We start from the raw sequence: 21,175 nt of genomic DNA on the forward strand, positions 1-21,175 counted from the left end.
ATTTAAATCTTGGATTTTATGAAAATACAATCTCAATCCCCAGAAGTCCTTGATATTTCCCAAAATTCCCTATAATCTCACCTGAGTCTCCACCTGGGCGAGATCACAATGAGTATTTAAACTGACTGTAACGCCTAACTCAGCCCTTCTTCTACTCGGCCATTGCAATATGTAGTAAGTAAGCTGTGAATGGGCTAATCAGCCCTAGGCATGTGGTTTTCTTATTTTGTATTTTCTTATTCCTTGATTTCATATAATTCTTAATAAACCTCATAAAATATAATATTTCTGTTACTAGAGACTAATTGAATTTTTACACCCCAGAGTGTAGAACTAGGATAGAACAATAGATTGAGAGTGCAGAGAGACATCAGAGCTGTCCACAGGCAGAATGGACTGCCTCTGGAGATAGTGGGCTCCCTGTCACTACAGGTCTTTAAGAAGAGACTGGCTAATGACTTGTCAGTGAGATTGTAGAGGAGATTCTGGGTCAGGTAGGAGTAAGTTGGACTAGTTGGCTCTGAAGTCTATTCCAGCTCTGAAAACCTGGGATTCTAATCACTAACAGTCTATGACTCCAAGTCCCCACCTCTTTTTCTCTTTTCTATCAGACCAGAAAGGAGCATTTTCTAATTACTATAGAAGATAGGGGAGTAGGGGAGGAGAAAATTAAGCCTTAAGCCCTTTAAATCACTCTTTTTGACAGCACTTTCCCAACCTAATTAGGATAGCTCATGTATGTACAAAAATAAATTTTTCATCTGAATGCCCCAATATCATCAGCCTCTCAGGAGAGCGTGAATGTCATTCCTGTGGGTTCTTCCTTTGTAAAACAGAACATCCTAAAAATAAACTTTAGCTTCAAGCCACTGGATCAGAAATGCTGTGCCTCTCCAAGGGGACCCCAACCTGTTCAGAGGCTTTGGCTACTTTAGGGATTTTGGAAGAGACAAGAATTAGCTCTTAGTGTCTACAGTTCAGTTTGATTGGAAAATGCCTGCATCGAAATCCATTGGCTCTCTCTTGTCCTTGCGCTAGCACCTGAACTCCCTTTCTCTCCTGCATTTCACTTCTCTGCACCAATAGCTCATGGGAGTACCAAGGCAACACATTAAAATCACTCTTCGCCTCTGGATCCCAGTTTTAGTTTTACGGATAGTAGCAGCTGAGACATGGACTCAAGCACTTGGCCTGAGTGCTCTCATTTTGGCAAGGACAGCTTCTGCCCTCCCTGTGGTGGTCAGTACATGGGATTGTGGACTTGGGGGTGGAGGGAAGGGGCTGGGTTATGAGAAACCTTCTTCCACATTGCTAATTTGTAGATGGTACCAAAAAGCTTGATGATGTTTACTTTGGGGGAAAAAACTTGACTGGGAAAATGTCTAGTGTTAGAAAATCAGTTCTGTCGTATACTATTGTGGTATGAAGCAGGAGAGTTAGAAATGCTGGAGTGTTCTCTCATGCCTCAGACAACTCTCTTGGGAAGTGATCTGGTGTTTGTTATTTTTTTCTGAATAGTAAAATCTCTCACATTTAATTCCTGACCATATGCAGTAGTTATAGGATACTGAGTATGAAGTAGAAAACAAAATAGCCACTAAAAATGTTCACATGTAGCAAAATAAAATATTTGAAGCTCAGTTCACTTTATAAAATTTCTAATGATTCTATTTCTAGTTTGATTAAAAATTCTTCCTAGGTCCTACTGGTTAATAAAGAAGGATTGAGTTTAGGGTATGTACTCAGGCTTAGGGCCAATTATCCTAAAGTCTTCTTATGATGAGCCATAAGTTGGCTCTTGCTTGGGGAAAACTCCTTTTTGAATCAAACGACATTTCTTCTGCCATGGATTGTAAATATCAGTTTTTATAGAGGAATTCGGGAGATTCTTCTGTGTTTGGCATCCATCTTGACTTCTTCTGAGCTAGGATTTCTTATCAATCCAAAGTGAAAGGTTGAATCAAGGGACTATTTTATGGACGGTAGCATAACAGGAAGGAGACTCTTTCCAGGGCTTTGATAGAAAAGCATATAGTCTTGTGAAATAGATATTTCTTTTCCCTTCCTTGAGCTGCCAACCTGCTTTGTGTTCATTGCACTGCCAAGTTCTTTTGATTGATGTAGGCCCTGGATTTGTAGTCAGAATGGTCATCTAAATCCTTATAAAATATTATTCCAGATCCATGGGACCATTCAACCACATACTATCATCATTCTGCCCAATACTAGTGGCACAGAACTTCTGCTCACCTATGAAGATGAAGGAGTCTACGTTGACATATATGGACATTTCACTAAAGAAGCAATTTTGCAGTGGGGAGAAATGCCAGGATGCGTGGGTATGTATGAGCCATAGTCTCCACCCAAATAACTTGATGGAGACTTCTTAAATGTTCAGATAGCATGAAAATGGAGTTGTTCCATCCTCAACCATCCTTCCGTTAAAGCTCAGCAGGCTGAATGATTAATGTGCATTCTGTACTTAAAACTTTTGGGACAAGGACAAATTCTGGGATGTTGGTGTTCATTCACTATAATCACATCACTGAAATCTGATCAGATTTTATTCTATAACCATATATTAATATTATTTTCATTCACTCTTCATGCAGAATGTATACAGACAGTTAAAAAACTCTCCCTTCAAGATGTTTTATTCTTGTGTCTGCCTTTATTAAAGAGACCAACACACAGAATGGGTGGGAAATCTTGAAATCCCTCATAGTAGTGTTTCATATAGATACATTTCACAGGCTCATAGGGTTCTAGTCACATCAAACACAGAGAACATGAAACACCAAGAATTTGTGCTCAATTCCATAAAAGATCAAGACAACTGACCTTCTTTCTTTAATGAACTCCACTTATTACCTCACCCAGATTGTAGTCATAAGATCATGGGACTAAGAAATTGAGAGCTTGAAAGTAGCTGTAAGATCATCTTAACCAACCGTAGTATTTGATTTTTTTTATCATTTATTTTTCTTTTCCTTGATAACTTTAGCTGTTTTAAGTCACAGTAATTTCCTAATATCTTTTCCCTACCTCCTTCATGGAATCCTTGTAATAAGGGATTTCAAATAAAACTATGAAGCCAAGCTGAGCTAGCACAGGTAGCACTCCATACTTAAAGTCCCTCATTTCTCTACTTCTACATCTGTTCACCAGGATAGATTCATAGAAGTCTTCCCCATGCTTCTTTAAATGCTTCTTCATGATTTCATCCAGTACAATAATATTACATTCCATTCATGTACGACACTTGTTTAACCATTACCAATAGAAAGACATCTACTATGTGTCAGTGCCTTACTGCCCCCCCCCAAATACTACCATGAATGCTTTCATATATGCGGGACCTTTCTTTGTATCTTTGACTCCCTTGGAATACTCCAAGAAAAAAGGGAGTTGTATTGACTGTTTATGGTTGTGGGTAAAAGTCCTTTGTGTTTTGTATTTTTAGTTGAGTGCTCTCCTGATATCTGACTCTTCCCCAAAAGGGTCCTTCTCTCCTCCCTGTTGTGTTAGGGTCAACCATTCCTTCTTCATTCTCTCCTGACCTTTCTTTCCCAAGTTTAGTTATAATGGGTTCTATCTGGCCTCAAGCACCAGTGACACGGTTAAGGTAAAGAGGCTTCATTGTCAGGACCTTCCAGTTGTTCAATTCCAGTATTTTTTAAATGAGGAAACTGAGGTTCATTGAGGGGAAGTGACACACTCAAGGTAATCCATATATTAAATAACAGAGCTGTCCTTTAGCATAAGAACTATCTGTCCTTGTTTTGCAGCTCAATTGAATATAGAAGCAGTGTTGGTCAGGATATTTTCTTGGTGTTAAGACACTTGAGAAAGTTCACTTGGTCAATTGTGTTCCATGCAAACCAGAGACAAGAATGTCACAAGCAGGCCCAGGGAACCTTCAGGCAAATATGCCTGCCTAGCCAGAAGATTCCTGTTGCTGTGCAGCCCATAAACAAATTCTCTCTACTCTTCACCCCCAACCCATGATGGAAAGTTAGATGTCTGGACTATAGCCATTTAAATAACCACCTGATCACCCTGCCCTTGCCCTTGCATTAGAGTCAAGCGTTCAATAAACTTGCTTAGCTCCTCTTGACCCTTCTCTCTCTAGCTCAATTAGGTTGGGCTGTGGGTGGCAGTAGGAACTTGTGGTGGAGTTGAAGTGAGAGGGCTTCTTTGGCATGAGCAGTTATGTTTTCTGACAGTGACCATACCTGTATTCAAAAGGAAGAGAATCTGTGACCCTATTTGAAAAAGTGCCCTAAAATTGTGTCCTCAATTCTTCAAATAGGTGAGAGCCTAGAAAAGGTTGGAAACCATTAGCTCTCAAGGAGCCCATTTTCAGTGACAGAGAAGGCAAAGACTTGCAACATAATTGACAGATCTGGGGCAAGAGAACCTAAAAATAACAGATCTGGGTCTAATCTTTACAGTGATATCTCTGTAACCAACATGTTCATGGGAAACAGAAATAAAGAAGTTCATTTTACTAGGAAATCCAGAGTCACTGTATTAACATCATTTGATAATTGTAGGGATCAAAGGGATGGTAACAAGTCATAGGGTTAGAGTCAGAGATCTGAAGCTGGAAGGGACCTCAGAAGCCATACAATTCATATCCCTCACTTTTATAGAGAAGGAAACTGAGGCTCAATGGGTTAAGTGATTTGCACAGGGTCTCACAGCTAGTCACATATCAGAAATAGGATTTGACTGTTCTTTCTAGTTCTGCATCCAGCACTCTATCTGCAGCATCACTGCTTCCAGTCTTCTAGTCCAGCCCCACTGTCCTTAAGCACAACTATACTTGATCCAGAAGGTTAAAATATTTCATAAACATAGGCTATCCGAACTGAAAGGGAAAGAAGAGCCCATATAATCTAGCTCTGTCTTCACATATAACTGGAGAAGGACCTGTCCAAGGTAATTAACTAACCATTGGCAAAACCAGTACAAGAACCCAGGCCTCCTTACTCTCAGTCCAGTGTTTCTTATACTCTAGCCTCAAAATGTTATTGATAAGGCTTCCCATGTCTCCCCCAAAGGACATTTGATCTTTAAAAGGGGACAAAATAATGGAACATCTCTAGTAGGGCTTTCCAGACATCCAGCACTTTATGGGCTGGAGATGGGGTTAATGGTAAGACGTATACGAAGCAGAATTAGTTTCTTATACTGATCTAATTATTAATTATGGAGGTGGTGGGCTCTTAATTATCTTCTGGAGTAGAAGGGGGTCATGGCATAGCCAATGATCCAAAAGCCCCTCTGGCTTAGCCACAGACCCTATTGGTTTTGCTTTTCTTAAAGTTAATAGAATTTCATAAACTTTGCCTTATGCATATGTAAAATAAATAATATAGATAATGAAGCAGCTGCCCACCTCCTGATAGAAAGGTGAGAGACTGAAGATAAATAATGAGAAACACATTTTCAGACAAGGTCCAAGGTGGGAGTTTGTTTTGTTGGACTACCCTTATTTAGTATAAGGATTTGCTTTTGCTTTCTTGATAGAAGGGAGGAGAAAGGAAAGAAAGTAAATGCTTATTAACTGGAAAAAATAAAAAAAAACCTAAAAGATACATGAAAATAAAATAGGATTGTAAATGGATTGAATTCTAAGTTTCTTTCCATCTCAAAAATAATGATTCTTATAATTAAAGTTGGTAGATTTAAATAAAAGACAGCATTGTAAAAAGACATTTTGACTTATAGTTTAAATCTCTGAAAAATAATAATACCTGGCGTTCATGTAGCAGGTTAAGGTTTACAAAGAGCTTTACAAAGCATTATTTCATTTGATAATCACAAATGTGCAAGTATTATGATCCCCATTTTACAGATGAGGAAACAGAGGCCGCCCATACTTAAGGGACTTGCCCAAGTTCATACAGCTAATAAGAGTGTGGTCTGGAATCCAGATCCAACACACTCTTCATTGTTCCACCTACCTGCCATAGAATATAGAGTCATAAATGCAATCAGTCTGGAAGCTATCAAAATCAGAAAAAATCCTTAGAAGACTCTTTGGACAAGTGACACTAAAGGGCCTACTTCCTTTTTGAGGTACCTTTCTAGTAGTCAAGACATGTAAATAATTGTGGCCCTTTCTGAGTACTGAGAAGAGGGTGTGCAATGGAGTCTTAAAATTCTGGAATATTCAGTCAAGTACTGTAGTCTTCTAGTTTAGCCCCATTTCTAAATACTACCACCTGGGACAGCTAGATAGCACAGTGGAGACAACACCAGGCCTGGAAATCGACACATTGACCATGACTAAAAATATGTGCCTTGTTCCACGCCTGAAATCCCCCACCTCTCTCCTGATTCTTAGAAATCCAGTCCTACCTCATCAGGTTATTATGAGGTTCAAATGAAAAAAAAAACATGGACATAAACCTTTTTGCAAACTTAGAAGTGCTAGGGGTGGAGGGAGGTGTTAGACTAGACCTATGACTACTTTGGTCTCTCCCTCCCTCTCCCAATGCTTCTGCTCAGAAATTCAGGTCTTTGAGAGCTGTCTGGGGGGCACACAGAGATATACGGATTTTACTAGGTCAGTAGAAGACAGTGGCCAAGTCTTGTCTGAGTGAGATGCAAGAGTGGGATCTGTTAGTATTATCTGCTGGGGAAACCCTTCTAAGTGCTGAACCCACTGGGAGCCAAGTTTCCTGGATGGCATGGATATTGGGAACCGGAGTGCTAGGGATGCAAGGAAACAAAGAAGGCCAATCTAAGGAAGCAGAAAACCAACATAATTAGTTAAATGCACTAAACACTTATTAAGCATGTGCCCATGCAATGTTCCATGCCATGTGCTAGTCAGTTCTCTTAGTCTGAGTATATATAAAGATAAGTTTGGTGCAGTCCTAAGTTCCAATCTGGCCTCAGTCACTTCCTAGCTGTGTGATCTTGGGCAAATCACTTAACAATCCCCATTGCCCATCCCTTATCACTCTTCTGCTTTGGAACTAATACATGATATCAATTCTAAGTCAGAAGGTAAGAGTTGAAAAAAATCAGATAAGCTTGACACTAAGAAGAAGTAACCAACTGTGGGGGTCAGAGTCTACATGAGAAAAAAGAGGCGCCACTGACACAAGTTGGTGAATGACTCCTTTGGGTGGCCATCTGCACCTCAGGGGCCCAAAGAATCCTTGGCTCTGGGCACTTGGATCTTGACCCAAACAATTTTCTACGTACTGTGAAAGGGAATGTGAGGCACTATCAAGTTCATGGTATGTTCTCGGTCTCAAAATAGTTGTCAGTACCAAAGAGACAGCTACTTACGGGTCAATTTTAACAAGCCTTTTCATTCCTATTTGATATGAATAACCACAGCTCAGGGACAGCTTTGTTTTAAACAAAGACATTCTAGTAACTTCAGAAAACTTCAAAAAGACCAATGGGTTGGTAGTGTTCAACTTTTTCCCTCTTACAAAAAAAGAAAAAGTAAAATTTAGGTGAGTCCAGAATTATAATCTTTTCATTTGCTTAATGATATTTTTCTGAATCCTTTCACCTTCTGTCAAAGCCTTGATATTATTAAATGGCAGGGTTTTTCTTTATTTATGGAAATGTGCTTCCCTATGTAGAATGTAGGCTTCAAACTCTTTCATTCAACTTTAATGACATTGCTTTCCCAGCACCAGCTGGTTGAGCAGCTATTTACATAATGAGGGTTTCTGCATTAAGGCACTTATTGTCATAATCTTTATTGCCATAAGGTAATATAAAACTTCTAAAAACCTTAAAAATTCTGGTCAAGAGAGAGACTTAAAAACTTCAAATCTGGTTTGAACATGAAAATCTATTCAATTACATTACGGAATAATTAATTCACTGAGCTAGTCCTTTTCCTTAACAGTTTTCACTCCCTAAGAATCTATCTGGTTCCCTTGTACTTTAGCTAAACAGGTTTATAAACCTAGATAAATTGTGGCTTCTCTAGAATTCTCATTTTCTTCAAAGCTCAGTTCAAGTGCCACCTTCTGCCTAGGCTTCTCTCCATCTTCTCTTCCCCTACCCTTAGGTGTTGGTGCCTTCTCCAAAATCACATTGTATTTATTGTGTACATAGATATCCTGATATCTTCTTCCCTGATCAAATGTAAGCTCCTTGAAGGCAGGGGCATCTTCATTTTTGCCTTTGTATTCCTAGTACTAATATCTAGGGATATTAGTATCCCTAGTTTCCCAAGCACAGTGCATGGAATATAGAGGGTATTAATAATGCTCATTGACCGAATTATATTGTTTTTAAATAAGGGGCATGAGTTGATTTGAATTTCCGTTTGTTTATTTGTTCATTTAAAAAGCACTCTAGATTCTCTCTTGTGTTGAGGATCAGGAATCCAATCGATAATGGAAATCCAGAAGCCCTCTGTCTTCCAAATCAAAGGTGCAAATAATTGGCACCATGGACAGGTTTGAGTACCAAGATCCCAAACAGTGCTGTTGGCCGCAAGCTACAGCCAAAGGGAGAAAGAAAGACAACAAAGGGCAGGCTGGTTCGTTCACAAACTGAATAGTCAATCTCTCAGTCACCCAAAATGGAGAACAACTGTCAGCTTTCTAAGTTTTTCCTTTTGTTTTTCTGCCATTAGCCTATCTCCAGTCAAACCAGATCATGGGCTGGGGAGAGAGAGCAATTGAGCTACGCTCTGTTGAAGCTGGAAACCTGGAAGGAGTGTTCATGCACAAGAAATCCCAGAAGCTCAAATTTCTGTGTGAACGAAATGACAAGGTATATATGTTCTAGAGGAACAATTAGCCAGTATAAGTTGGTTTAGCCAAGTGAAAGATGTGCTTTTCCATTAAGAAAGAACTAACCATGCTCCCCCCAAAATGGTGAAGCCCAGTCAGTTAAACTAGTTGGAAATTAACTAGTTTAACCAAGTGAGAGCTATGTCATTCCTTGCCGCTCATTAAGAAACTTGTCTGCATAATGTTGTCAAAGGCAAATTCACCTTTCCTAGGAGAAATAGCTGGGACATTTCTTGATTGAGTAAATGATTAAATGTGATTTTCAAAGAAAAACATTTGCAAGAAAAATCAAAGATTCCAGTCATGTCCCAAGCAGAGCTTAGCCATTATTTCTTTTGCTGCAGAACACTTTTGCTGCAGTTATTGTATTTGAGCCACAGGCCTTTTTCTTTTCAAATTAAAATAATACCTTTAAACAGATTTCGAGAGAGCCTAAGAGGCTGTTTTGAAGTAAAGTGCAAGTTTAGCATCTGCTTTTGATTTGATCAATATTGACAGCCAAAGCAAACGATTCCAGATTCCAGGCAATAGGCTAGGAGGAATGAGAGGGCAGAGCAAGCACATAGTGGGCAGCACATGGGGCCAGTACACAGCCAAGGTGACTTATAATGAATGCATCAGTCAAGTGAAGCCTTTGGGTCAGAATCAGAATCCCAGGTAACAAGCTGTAGAGCTCAAAGGTCATCTAGTCCAACCCGTTCGTTTTATAAAAGAGGAACCCAGGCCCAGGTTGGAGAAAGAATACCCAAAAGGTCACATAGGTAATAAGTGTCAGGGCAGGGATTTGAATGCAGGTCTTCTGACATTAAATTCACTGAACTTTCTATTGCATCATGCTGAATGACATCTTTTATTGGCCCCACTTCAGCATACATATGTTTCATTAGATGAAAAAAAGAGTCATCGCAGATCACAACTGTCAATAAAATGCCCATAACATGGGCACACACAACCCTACAAGACAGCTGCTTATCAGGCAGGTCCTTCCACTACTTCTGAAAGTCTGCTCTATGTGGTCTGTGCTGAAGACATGGTGGAGTGGAAGGAGTCATTTTTAGCCATGGCAGGAGAAAGTCAATGTATTCTGGGCTTATTCCAGTACTGTTCTATTTACCCCAATGATCTGGACCTGTACAAAGTCCCAACTTGTGATGATTCCAAATGAGTCTGGGCTGTACTGACTTTTGTCAGGCAGCTACTAAGTTGTCCCCAGAGTAACAAATGTGGAAGTTGGCAGAGTTGGTTTCATCTTGTGCCCAGGAGTAGCAAAAGAGGTGTTCTATAATATAGCACACCCAGAGATCTATACTTTTTTGTTCAGCATCTCCAACAACAACTTAAATGAGACCATAAAAAGAGATATTATAGTGACCCTGTATAGTAGGTAGAGTGCTTGACCTAGAGTCAGGAAAACCTGAGCTCAAATCCAGCTCCAGACACTTCCTAGTTCTGTAATACTAGGCACTTAACAGTTTCCTGCCTCAGTTTTCTTCTCTGTATAATGAAGATAATAATAGTACTTATCTTCCACTGTAAATAGGACCAAATTAGATAATATTGGTAAAGGGCTCTGGAAACCTTAAAGCACTATGTAAATGATGATAATCCTAGCAGATTTGTAAGCGATACAAAACTAGGAGCAGTAGCTAATACATTATCTGTGTCAGGATCCACAAAGGTCTCAATAGCATAGAATGATGAACTGTAAGGGTTAAAATTAAGGGTTTGACTAAAATATATGATTCAAAGTATTATTGCTCAAAGTCAAACTGACCTTTAATAGTTTTTATTTACAAAAGAGCTAGAAAGAATGAAAACAGAGAAATACAAAAGGGTAGAGAAGATATTAACTTATCTAACTAAATATTGTTCCAGTGCTTGGCTCAGGCAGGACTTATTAACCGTTAACCAGAATTAAACTCTCTCCAGAAGACAGGAAGGGAAAACCAGCTATCCACTCACTCAAGTTCCCTCCAAGAGGCAGATCAAGACAATGACTTTGAGCTGAAGGGGACTCCTGAGGCTGAGCCAACCTTCTTCCTTAAGCTGACTTCCTTCTTGAAGTCCAACTCCTTGAAGCTAACTTACTTCTTGGAGTCGACTTGCCTTTTGCCTCAGAAATTCAGGGTCCTTTATAGTGGCTTCTTGTTTCCTCCCCACTTCACAGGGGCCAATTACAGCTTCCAAATTGTCTTGCACTGCCAAGGGGGCAGTGTTTGTGGGAACCAGTTCATACCTTCTGGAAGGGTGAATACTCATCAAAAGGGTTCACAGTTTCTGAGGGTGTGAACTCTTAAAAGAATTCACAAGTTTCCGACTTTTTTGAGTTATAAAAAAGGGAGGCGCTCTCCAAGTATCTTGATGGCTTCTCACCTAGCACTAGGTAGGTAGGGTGTGAATTCACTAAGTGGTTTGTGAGCTCCTCCACCTAGTTCAAGCTTGTATTGATTCCATCAAAAGGCAGACAAAAGAGAGTTAATCCTGTCTTCACAATCTAGTGAGCTACTTAAGTTAGTGTTAACTCAGGATAGACAATAAAGAATTCTCATTCATAGAACATTCACAGTTCTCATTCACAATTCTCAGAAATTCGAATTTAATAGGGGTCAATATAAAGGTTCACAGTTGGGTTAAAACAATCACTTTGACAAGTCAAAAGGACCATTTGTCTGAAAAAAAAAATCTGGGGTTTAAGTCGACAATGTGGCGTGTCAGCAAAAAAGAAGGGAAGTGGCAATAGTTCTGAAATGCTACCGTGCCCTAGTCAGACTGTACTGGAAATAAAATAAATGAGCTCTAAGACTAGAAGAAACTTTAGCTATCATTTAGTTCAACCTTCTCATTTTACAGATTGAGGAAATTGAGGATTGGATTCCATTCTGCCCATGACATTTTAGAAAGCACACGGGCAAACTGGAGTGTGTCCAGCAGAGGGAAATCAGGATAGTGAGAAGATTTGAGCCCATATCATATGTAGATCAGTTGAAGAAACTGGGGAAGAGAGTACTTAAGGAGAAGATAACAAACAATCTTCAGTTCCTTAAAGGGTTGTCACATGGATGAGAGATGAAAATTGTTCTGCTTGGCCCAGAGAGCAAAACTAGAAGCAATGGGGTGGGGTGGAGAGAGATTTGAATTTAATGTAAGGAAAAACAGTTTGGACTGTCTCCAAGTGGCATAAGTTGCCCTGGGAATTGGTGGGCTTCCCCTCTCTGGAGGTTTCCAAGCAGAGGTAGAAAGCACATTTGTCTCAGATTCTGTAGAGTAGGATCATTCTTTTTTAATTTATTTTTAATTTTTATTTAAGTATTTTTCCATGGTTACATTATTCATCCTCTCCCTCCCCTCTTCCCCTTTCCCTCCTAGAGCCAACAAGCAATTTCACTGGGTTATACATGTATTATTATAGAGTAGGATTCTTATTCAGAGATGGGTTGGATTAAAGGCCTCTAAAATTCTTGGATTTGTACCGTGTGTATTAGAAAGTGATAACACTGTTTATTTCTCTCTTTTTTTAAAAACTCTTACCTTCCTTCCGTCTTAATGTCATTTCTAAGACAAGAGCAGCAAGGGCTAGGAAATTGGGGTTAAGTGACTTGCCTAGGGTCACACAGTTAATAACTGTCCTGAGCCATATTTGAATTTAGGTCCTCCCAGATCCAGACCTGGAGTTCTATCCACTGTGCTACCTAACTTCCCTTTGCATTAGTTTTAAAAGATATTAAAAGAGTCTACAATTCATTTCAGACTTCATATTAATTTAGCCTATTCCTCCTATCACTAACATTGACCCTCATTTTTTAAATCAGTAAGTTTCAATAAGTAAAGTTTACACAATAAGTGGATTTTTTCTCATTGAATATGTGAAAGTGAATTGAAATTGTGGTGTTCAGCCTTTATTCTCTCTTTCAAATATCAGGTGAAAATTTCTAAACTGCCAACTGATAATGTTTCAACTTCTCTCCTTTTTTTCTCCCCTAAGGTATTCTTCGCCTCTGTCCAATCTGGCTCCAGTCAGATTTACTTTATGACCCTCAGGCGAAATACATTCTTCAACTGGTAGATGTCAGAAGAAATGATTGGCTATTTCCAGGGATTGAAACCGTGTCAAATACCTTGAAGTTTGCACACATGCACACATTTGCACTTTTCATCTGCAAATATCTTGTCATTCATTCGGTTATCTTTCCGTTGTGTTTGGGGAAATGATGAAAACAAGTATTCAGCTTTTAATGTAGCGAAGAGTGATTCTGATGAGAGACGCAGCTTGTAGAGAATGATTGCAAGCTCTATATACTCTCAAAGGGATGTACTCTCTTTTATAGAATTATTTTAAGCTTTATTACTTTAACTTTTGATGTTTTAAGCTTTATTTAGTTAGTAACTCTGTGTGGATTTTATAGGCCACAAATTTTATTCCAGGCAATTTTTGGAACTATTGGCATTGCTTTTTGTCCTGAAGAAAAAAATGATGAAAATCAGGACTGATTTTTGAAAGCTAGAACCAAATGCTAAGTCATAAAAAGATAGAGATGACAGAAACAATGCCCTAAATCAAAGAAAGATGGTGCCTTCATTCCAGCAGCACATAATAACAGTGCAGGGGAAAGTGACATCCATTTCCTCCCTGCAAGGTTTAATGACCTGGATTTTAAACTTTTTCTAGACACAGAGTAATAATTATCTATCTATATTAGTTTTCCCCCATATTATATTATACCCATTTCCCTGTAGTATAGAGACTTTTCCTCTGATACTTGGCCTCCCAAGAATAAGATTCTTAGCATCTGTCATTGATGATTTTAGAAAAGAGGAAATGGCCACCTTGACAACTGATATATAGTTGTAGTCCTGGCCTGCTAGACAGATAGTCTATGGAACAGCTTTTTGAAATATTTAAAAGTAGGTATCTTATTAAAATCCTACTCCAAAGAAAGATTGACCCACAATTCTGATCTGCTCTGCTTCCAAATCTGCTCTCCAATGATTGAAAACAGGCCAAATCTATTCCTGATGATTGTTAAGTAGGAGAGAGGAAATATGGTAGAGTGGACAGACTCTAGACTTGGCACCAGGAAAACCTATGTCTGACACTTAGCTGTGAGGCCCTGGTCCAGTCACCTAAACTCCCTGTGTCTTGGGCAATTCTACATTTGTAGTCAGAGGACTGGGTTCAAATATTTAATACCCATGTGATCTTAGAGAAGTCACTTATCCTCTCTAGGCCTCACTTTCTCCCCTCTTTAAAATGAGAGGGGAGAACTGGATGTTCTCTGGAGGCCCTTCTAACTCTAGAGGTAGAATCCTATGGCTACAAGTTATAATTGCTCAAGGTTCACAGAGGGAATTTCAATCCAGTTGTAGTCACCCCTCATTGACTTTTGCTGAATATTAGCTATGGTTCACTTCTTATAAGTCAGGCCATTCTAATATGTATATGTCAAAGGTGCTGGTTGTCTTTTTACAACTATGCAAGTTGCCAAAGAGCCAATGAAAAGGGAGGAGAAAAGGAAAGAAAGAAAAAAAATCTTTGAAAATACCCAGTACCACCCATTGCCAAGTAAAAAAGGATTTGTCTTTAGAGTTTCCTATATATATATATATATACATATATATATATATATATATATATATATTTCAGGGGTTTGTATCCTGGCCACATAAAGTGGGATTAAACTTGATAACATATAATCTTGGCTCAGGATTAATGAAAGACTAGTGATTTTTTGTTATCCTTAGCTACATATATAATCATTTGCTTTCAAATGAGTAGTAGTAGAAATTCATAGCCTCATCTGAAATGTGTTGGCAATAAGTAGATGAAACATTTTAGTATGCTTAAGGATGAGAACTATTTGAAATAATTAGACTGAATAATTAGACTGAAAAGTTAAGTCTTGTCCCATTTCTACTGTGCCTATGATTCCCAACATGAATCAGGTGTCCGGGATGTCCTATGTATCCTACCACAGAAGCCATCTAGCTAAGTGGCAGCAAGTACCTCTACCTGCCCCCCCCGCCGTCTGTCCTCAATCCCACCATGAGTTGGTGACTGATGGGAAAGTGACAGCGTTGCCAGTGCACTTCCCACCATCTCTGGCCAGCCAGCACGTATAGATTTTCCAAGCTACCTGTTTGGGTATAATGTGTGTGCTAACTTTCTCGTGTGTGCTGTCAACATAGACACACATGACTTCTTAGTACCATCATGCCAGAAATGGAAAATCCATTTCTTTTTCTCATAACATAAGTGAAGAGCTTGGTACACTATATATTATCAATTAGGAAAATGTGAATCTAAGAATTAAAGAAATCAATGTGATTATTATCTTTCCATAACTGTGATAATAATATAATCTGAAGAATTGGCATGCCTTTTAACTGCTGACATCTATATTGATTTTTAAAAAGAAAATGCACTTTGATGCTCAATAATTTGCTTCAAAGTAAAACCTTCATTATTGATGTAAACTCTTACCCATTTAAACAGCCAAGTTCCGTGAGCCAATTCAAAAGGCATTTTTAAAAAATGAATGCCAGTCGAACTTGGATTGGTTTAAGGTAAATGAGACATGCCGTGCTTGAACTTAAGAAATGTTGTGCATTTTAATTACTGCCTATCATAATTAGATACATTTAAGTTTAATTCATGCTCAAAACTTATATAATTCATTTCTTCTGCATAACATAGTTGCTCAGGAAAAAAAAAAGTTGAGAGCGGTTTTGAAAAATGTACCTCACAGGACTGTCTTCTTTTAAGGCGTCCCTGGCCATAAATGTTCTTAGGTGCTCTGGGCTCTCATTCTGTAAAACTAAACATTGTGGGATGAGTCTCTTTTCCCTTAAAGAAAAAAAAAAGAACTGTTAGGAGAGAAGTTCTCAGAGATGCCCCAAAATATCAAAGCAGGAGAGATTGCAGATCCTTAAACCAGTCATTGCAGCAGGGGTAGAGTTTTTCAGGCAGTAAGGATAAGATAAGGATGAGGGCACTAGAGTGACTGATGAGAAGAAGATAGAAATGTTTAAACAAAGATGAGCTGCCAATTCTAATGACCAAACAGAAGGAATTGATGGAAGGGGTTTCTTAGGGCTGAAAGACCCAAAGGCCCTCCACAACTGTTAAGGCAGGAAGCATGGTCCAGTGGAGAGAGCTCTGGATTTGGCCTTTGAGGACCTCAGTCTGAATCCTTTCTGTTTTCCTTGAGTGATCCTTAGTGAGTTAGTTAACCTCTCTGGGCCTCAGAGCCTCACTTATCTGGAAAACAAGAGGGTTGGACTACATGAACTCTGATGTTCCTTTCTGACTCTAATTCTATGAGCCTAAATTCAATCAACAAGCATTTATTAAATGCTTCTACTGTACCAGGCCCTGCACTAAACACTGGGGATACAAGACAAAAGCAAAACTATCCCCACCCTTGAGAAACTTAAGTTCTAATGGAGGAAAACAACCTGCATACCTATGTAGGTATATGCAAAACAGATACAAGCTATTTGAGGAGAGGGCAATAGAAGGTATGGGGACAAGGAAAGGTTTTGTGTAGAAGGCGGTGCTTGAGTTGAATTTTGAAGATGAACAGGTATTTCCAAGAGGTAGAAGCAAGAGAGTGCATTCCATGCATAGGAAGCAACCAAGGCAAAGTCACATAGATGGGAAGATGAGAGTGTCATGAATGACAAGAAGGCCAATATGGTGGAAACCTAGAGTGTGCAGAGAGAGTTATGTTTGAGGAGACAGGAGAGATAAGAAGGTTAGGTTGCCTAATGGCTTGAAATGCCAAACAGAGGTGCTTGGTTTGGATCCAGACCCTTGTACTGCCCTGCAGAACCATTTGAACTCCAGGGAAGTGATTTATCGAAAATTCATTGGATTTGGGGAGGCAGACTAGTCCCACTGTGTGCTCTGACCTGGGCAGATCATATCAAGAAGACTTTGGTTCTGTATGCCATGTTTTAGGAAGGACATTATAAAGCTGGTCCCATCTAGAGAAGGGTAGTGTGGGTGGTCAAGAGGCTGGAAACCATGCCAGATGAGGAATGTAGAGGTGCTTGAGAAGGGAAACGGAATATGGAAAGGGGACATGATCTTTCTCTTCAAATATTTGGAGAGCTGTCCCACAAAAAGGTATTAGAGTTGTTTCACTTGACCCAGAGGGAAGAACAGAAACGGATGGATGGCAAGTTAGAAAGATTTCAGCTCTAAGTGAGGAAAAAGTTCTGAGCAGTTAAGAGCTGTCCAAAAGTGGAATGGATTGTTTTAGTAGGTGATGAGCTCCCTGTCACTGGTGGTCTGTTAAGCAGAGACTAGATGAATGACTCCTTATCATAGATGCTGCAGAGAGGATTCCTATAGGTTGGACTCCCTGACCTCCGACAGCCTGTCTAAAAGACTTGTAAGATTGGATGATTCAGCACTCTCTTTGGGAATATCTTTCAGCTAGCACCCATGCCAGATTTCCTTTGCTAACTTGGATCTAGATCCCCCTGAAATCTTGAGCTCCTGAAGCCAGCCAAAACTTGAAAGTGAAAGAAAATATTGGTTTGGTTTGTTTGCTTGTTTTCCCTGATCAGTGAATTTTGGGCCCAATGGAAATTCCCATGCCCCACCCAATTTCCCCTTTCACCGGCCTAAATGCCATGATGGGCCCCAGGGAAGTCACCAACCTGTCCACATACTTGAGTAGGACATCAAATATTTGTTTTTTTAGACCAGCCTTTTGAGGCCTCCTCCACTCCTACCCCCAATCCACTTAGAACTCATTTTTTGGTGCAGCTCCACATAAAGCTGCTCTGTTTACTTGTAGCTGCCACTCCTCTGCTAACCTAGCCATCACCATCACAACCAGTTTTGAAAATTACCTCCCTGGGTAGGAGGAGGAAAGCCTGCCTTTACCAACCTCCCCTGACTATAACCACTTCCTGATTGTGTCCCCTTCAACGGCATTTGTTAAATGTCTGCTATCTGGAAGGTGCCATGCTATGGCATAGTGGAAAAGGCATTAGATTTGGAACTGGGAAAACCTGATTTCAAATCCTGCCTCAGATACTTGCTAGTTGTGTGACCCTGGGCAAGTCACTTAACCTCTCTGTGCCTCAGTTTCCTCATCTGTAAAATGAGAGGACTGGATTCGATGACCTCTAATATCCCTTCCAGATCCTACTTGTGACCTTGGACATGTCATTTTACCTCTTCTGGCCTGTTTTCTCCTCTGTAAAATGAGAGGGATGGCCTCCAAGTGTCCCTTACAACTCTAAATCTAAGATCCTATGATGAAAAGCCCAAAATGGAAACCATCTTTGCCCTCAAGGAGGGCATTCTGCTGCTGGGTGCAACATGTACACAGTCATAAATACAAGGCAATTTGAAGAGAGAGGGGACCAACAACTAGAAGACTTTAGAAGGGCTTTACAAAGAGGGTAACATCTAAACTGGGCCTTGTTCTGTAAAGTTTTGTGGTTGATCTTCAAGTAATGGTCAGGCATTTCGTATCTAAATTGTACAAAATGTGACTGAAGTTTTGAAAGGCAATCCAGAACTTGGGTGTCCAAATGAGTGTTGTCTCCTTCAAAGTAGTCACCTTAGGAAGGCAATTTGCTCACTCCCATAAGCCATTATTGCTCAGGACATGGTTAGCCCCACAAGAGAATCAGTCACATTGCTTTGGATTACCCCCCCACACACACACACACATGCTAGTTTCTAAGATTCCTGAGGGCAAGAACTCGCCTAAATTTCTTTGATACTTCCTCCCTCTGCCCATCCCCTGACCCTAGTGTTAGATAAATCATGACTGTTTGGGTTCAAGGGACCTGGATTCACATTTTCACTCTGCTATTTACTAGCTGTGTGACCTTGGATGAGTTTTTTCTCTCTGGGCCTCATTTTCCTCATCTGTCAAGCCCGAGAGTTAAGACTAGATGATGCCCAAGGTCCCCTCCATCTCTGACATCCTGTTCTTTTAAATGCAAGTTGAAAGGCAACAGTAGCATCTGTTGCACCTAGCACCTGCTGCACCCGAAAGCCTAGGGGGAGGTATATTTCTGCCTCCTTCCTGAGCCTTGGGAAATAGCTGGTAAAAGTGGTGGCAATAGTTTAAGGGCTTAAGTAATTAGTCTAATTTAGATGTTTATTATCTATATAACTGCTAAAGCATATTTACCATTGATGCAACCATGTGCCTAACCCCATTTAATAGCAATTATATTCAGGCTTTAAGTTGAAAAACAATTTGCTTCATATTGTTTTGTTGACTTATTATCAATATCTTCATTAAACTACATTTCAGATCCTAAAAATAAAATCATATTAGCCAAACTGGTGTCATTATTAAATATGCGACAATACATTTCCGTCGATGACCTACATTCAGGAGATGGCATAAGGAAGGGCAGCTAGGTGGCACAGTGGATAGAGTGCCAAACCTGTAATTGGGACGACCTGGGTTCAAATCTGGCTTCAGATGCTTTCTGGCTGTGTGACCCTGGGCAAGTCACTTAACCCCTTTTGAATAGCCCTTGCCTATCTGTCTTAGAGTTGTTGCTAAGATGGAAAATAAAGGTTTAGAAAAAAAGAAGAAATGGTATATAATGTATATAACTGAGGAAATGTATGATGAGATTAAGACGGGTGGGTGATGTCCCCAGACATGCATTGAGAGGGGAGGGGAGGGGAGCAGCCCCTCTGGCTTTCTAGTGGCAAACTGGTGAACTCTGTGCTGGGGTGAAGACAGGCATGACCACAGAGAGATCTCTGAGTGCCCCCCAACACACATGCCTTAGGTTCACCACTATGGGTGGGGAGGGGTGGCAGGATAAAGGGCTCAGGAAGACCTGGTTTTCAAGACATCCCTGAGACATACAGGCTGTATAACCTTGGATAAGTCATTTAACCACTCGGTGCTCTAGGCAATTCTATAAGACCAGAGGTTTCAGAAAAGGTGCCAACAGGCATTAGAAGAGAATTTCCTTATATAGGATTTCTCTTTACCAATAAAATCACAGATCCTGTCCAAATTGCCATAACAGCAGAAGGCAATGAATGATCAGCATAGTTGCTATACTGCTTAGTAGCTGTGAAATGTACAAATACCAGAGTAAGTGTTACCTACTTTTTTTGGTCTCCAAGTCCTTTGATTCTAAGGGAACCATCCTCTGCTCCCTCTTCAACATAATAAAAGGAGTAACTTCTAGAATTTACCTAGTCTAATACAAATCAGGAATAAAATTAAGAGATTAATTTTAAGAGTTATTTGCCAAATATTCCCCATCCCTGTTGACAAGCTTCTTATATCCCCTGGTGTACCTATATGCCAATTTGAGAACCCTAGACCTAGGGGAAGTTCTAGCACAGTTGGTGGGTGTAAATACCTTTCTTTTGTTATGTTTCCACCTCCCTTAGCCAAGAACCCAAGGAGAGTTTGGGGAACTGAGGGTGCCAGAAGGCACTCTTTTCCCCTCTTCCTTGCTTGGAGAGGCCACAACCCATTTAGGCTACTTGATTTCCTCTTTTATCCAAGCTTTGTGAGTAATCAATCACCAACTATTCCTTCCAAACAGACGAAGACCTTACCATTTGCCATGCTATTATATCCTAAGGTTCTCTGGACCTTACCTGCAAACACCACTGGCATCTAGCCTACTGAAAGGGCTTGGTTATACCACCATTAGGATTTTCAGACCTTTCCTTCTACTGCCCGACACACAGTAAACACTTTAAAAATGATTGTTGATTGACTGATTTTCCATTTATCTTACAGCCAGATTTGATTTGGATTTCCCATGTCTTGACTTGACTCTTTATCCACTCAACCATCTAGATGCCCCTAAATATTCTTTTATGTGTTATCTCTCCTAATTAGAGTCTGAGCACCTTGAGAGCAGGGCTTATCTCAAATTTTTCTATTTGTATCCCCTAGAGCTTAACACAGTGCTTGGCACATAGTAAATGTTTAATAAATGCCTTTTTACTCATTCATTCTTTCTTTAATATCCCATGAGGATCTAGTGGGAAATAAGCTTATGTGGCATTTCCCCAGATTCACAATATTGAATGGCCCCTAAACTATGATGGTCTTACATGCAGTGACATTGAAAAGAGAAAAAGGAAAAGCCAGATTTGGACCCATTCTAGCAGTTGTTTCTGGTTGAAAAACAAGAGCAGCACCAAGGCAGAGAAATATACCCATTAGGTCTCTCCTCCAGTTCCCAAATGGGATCTACATGCAACCAAATTGTCACCAATTTACAATGAAAAGGGAATTATCTTCTGTGGCCTTCCTCACTCCCCCTTAGCACTTCCCATCCAGAACAGTTATTCTCCTTCATGCTTTTTCGGGAGATGGGCTATTTAAGAGGTGGTGAAATTGTCTAGCAATTGCCCATGGCTTCCA

The 21,175-nt window shown here is 39.9% G+C and overlaps 1 protein-coding gene across 3 annotated transcripts in view; it reads left to right on the forward strand.

Moving 5' to 3' along the window:
- NRK (Nik related kinase) overlaps positions 1-19,101 on the forward strand; it is a 257,667-nt gene extending 238,566 nt beyond the window's left edge. For all 3 annotated transcript variants that reach the window (XM_056809266.1, XM_056809265.1, XM_056809267.1), the window contains 3 exons: positions 2,180-2,339; positions 8,627-8,766; positions 12,769-19,101. In XM_056809266.1, coding sequence (XP_056665244.1) covers positions 2,180-2,339; positions 8,627-8,766; positions 12,769-12,849 — 381 coding nt within the window. In that variant the 3' untranslated portion in view covers positions 12,850-19,101. The remainder of the gene's footprint in view (positions 1-2,179; positions 2,340-8,626; positions 8,767-12,768) is intronic.
- Positions 19,102-21,175: the final 2,074 nt, after the last annotated feature.

This window comes from Monodelphis domestica, chromosome X, assembly GCF_027887165.1.
Source record: "Monodelphis domestica isolate mMonDom1 chromosome X, mMonDom1.pri, whole genome shotgun sequence".
Classification (NCBI taxonomy): domain Eukaryota; kingdom Metazoa; phylum Chordata; class Mammalia; order Didelphimorphia; family Didelphidae; genus Monodelphis; species Monodelphis domestica.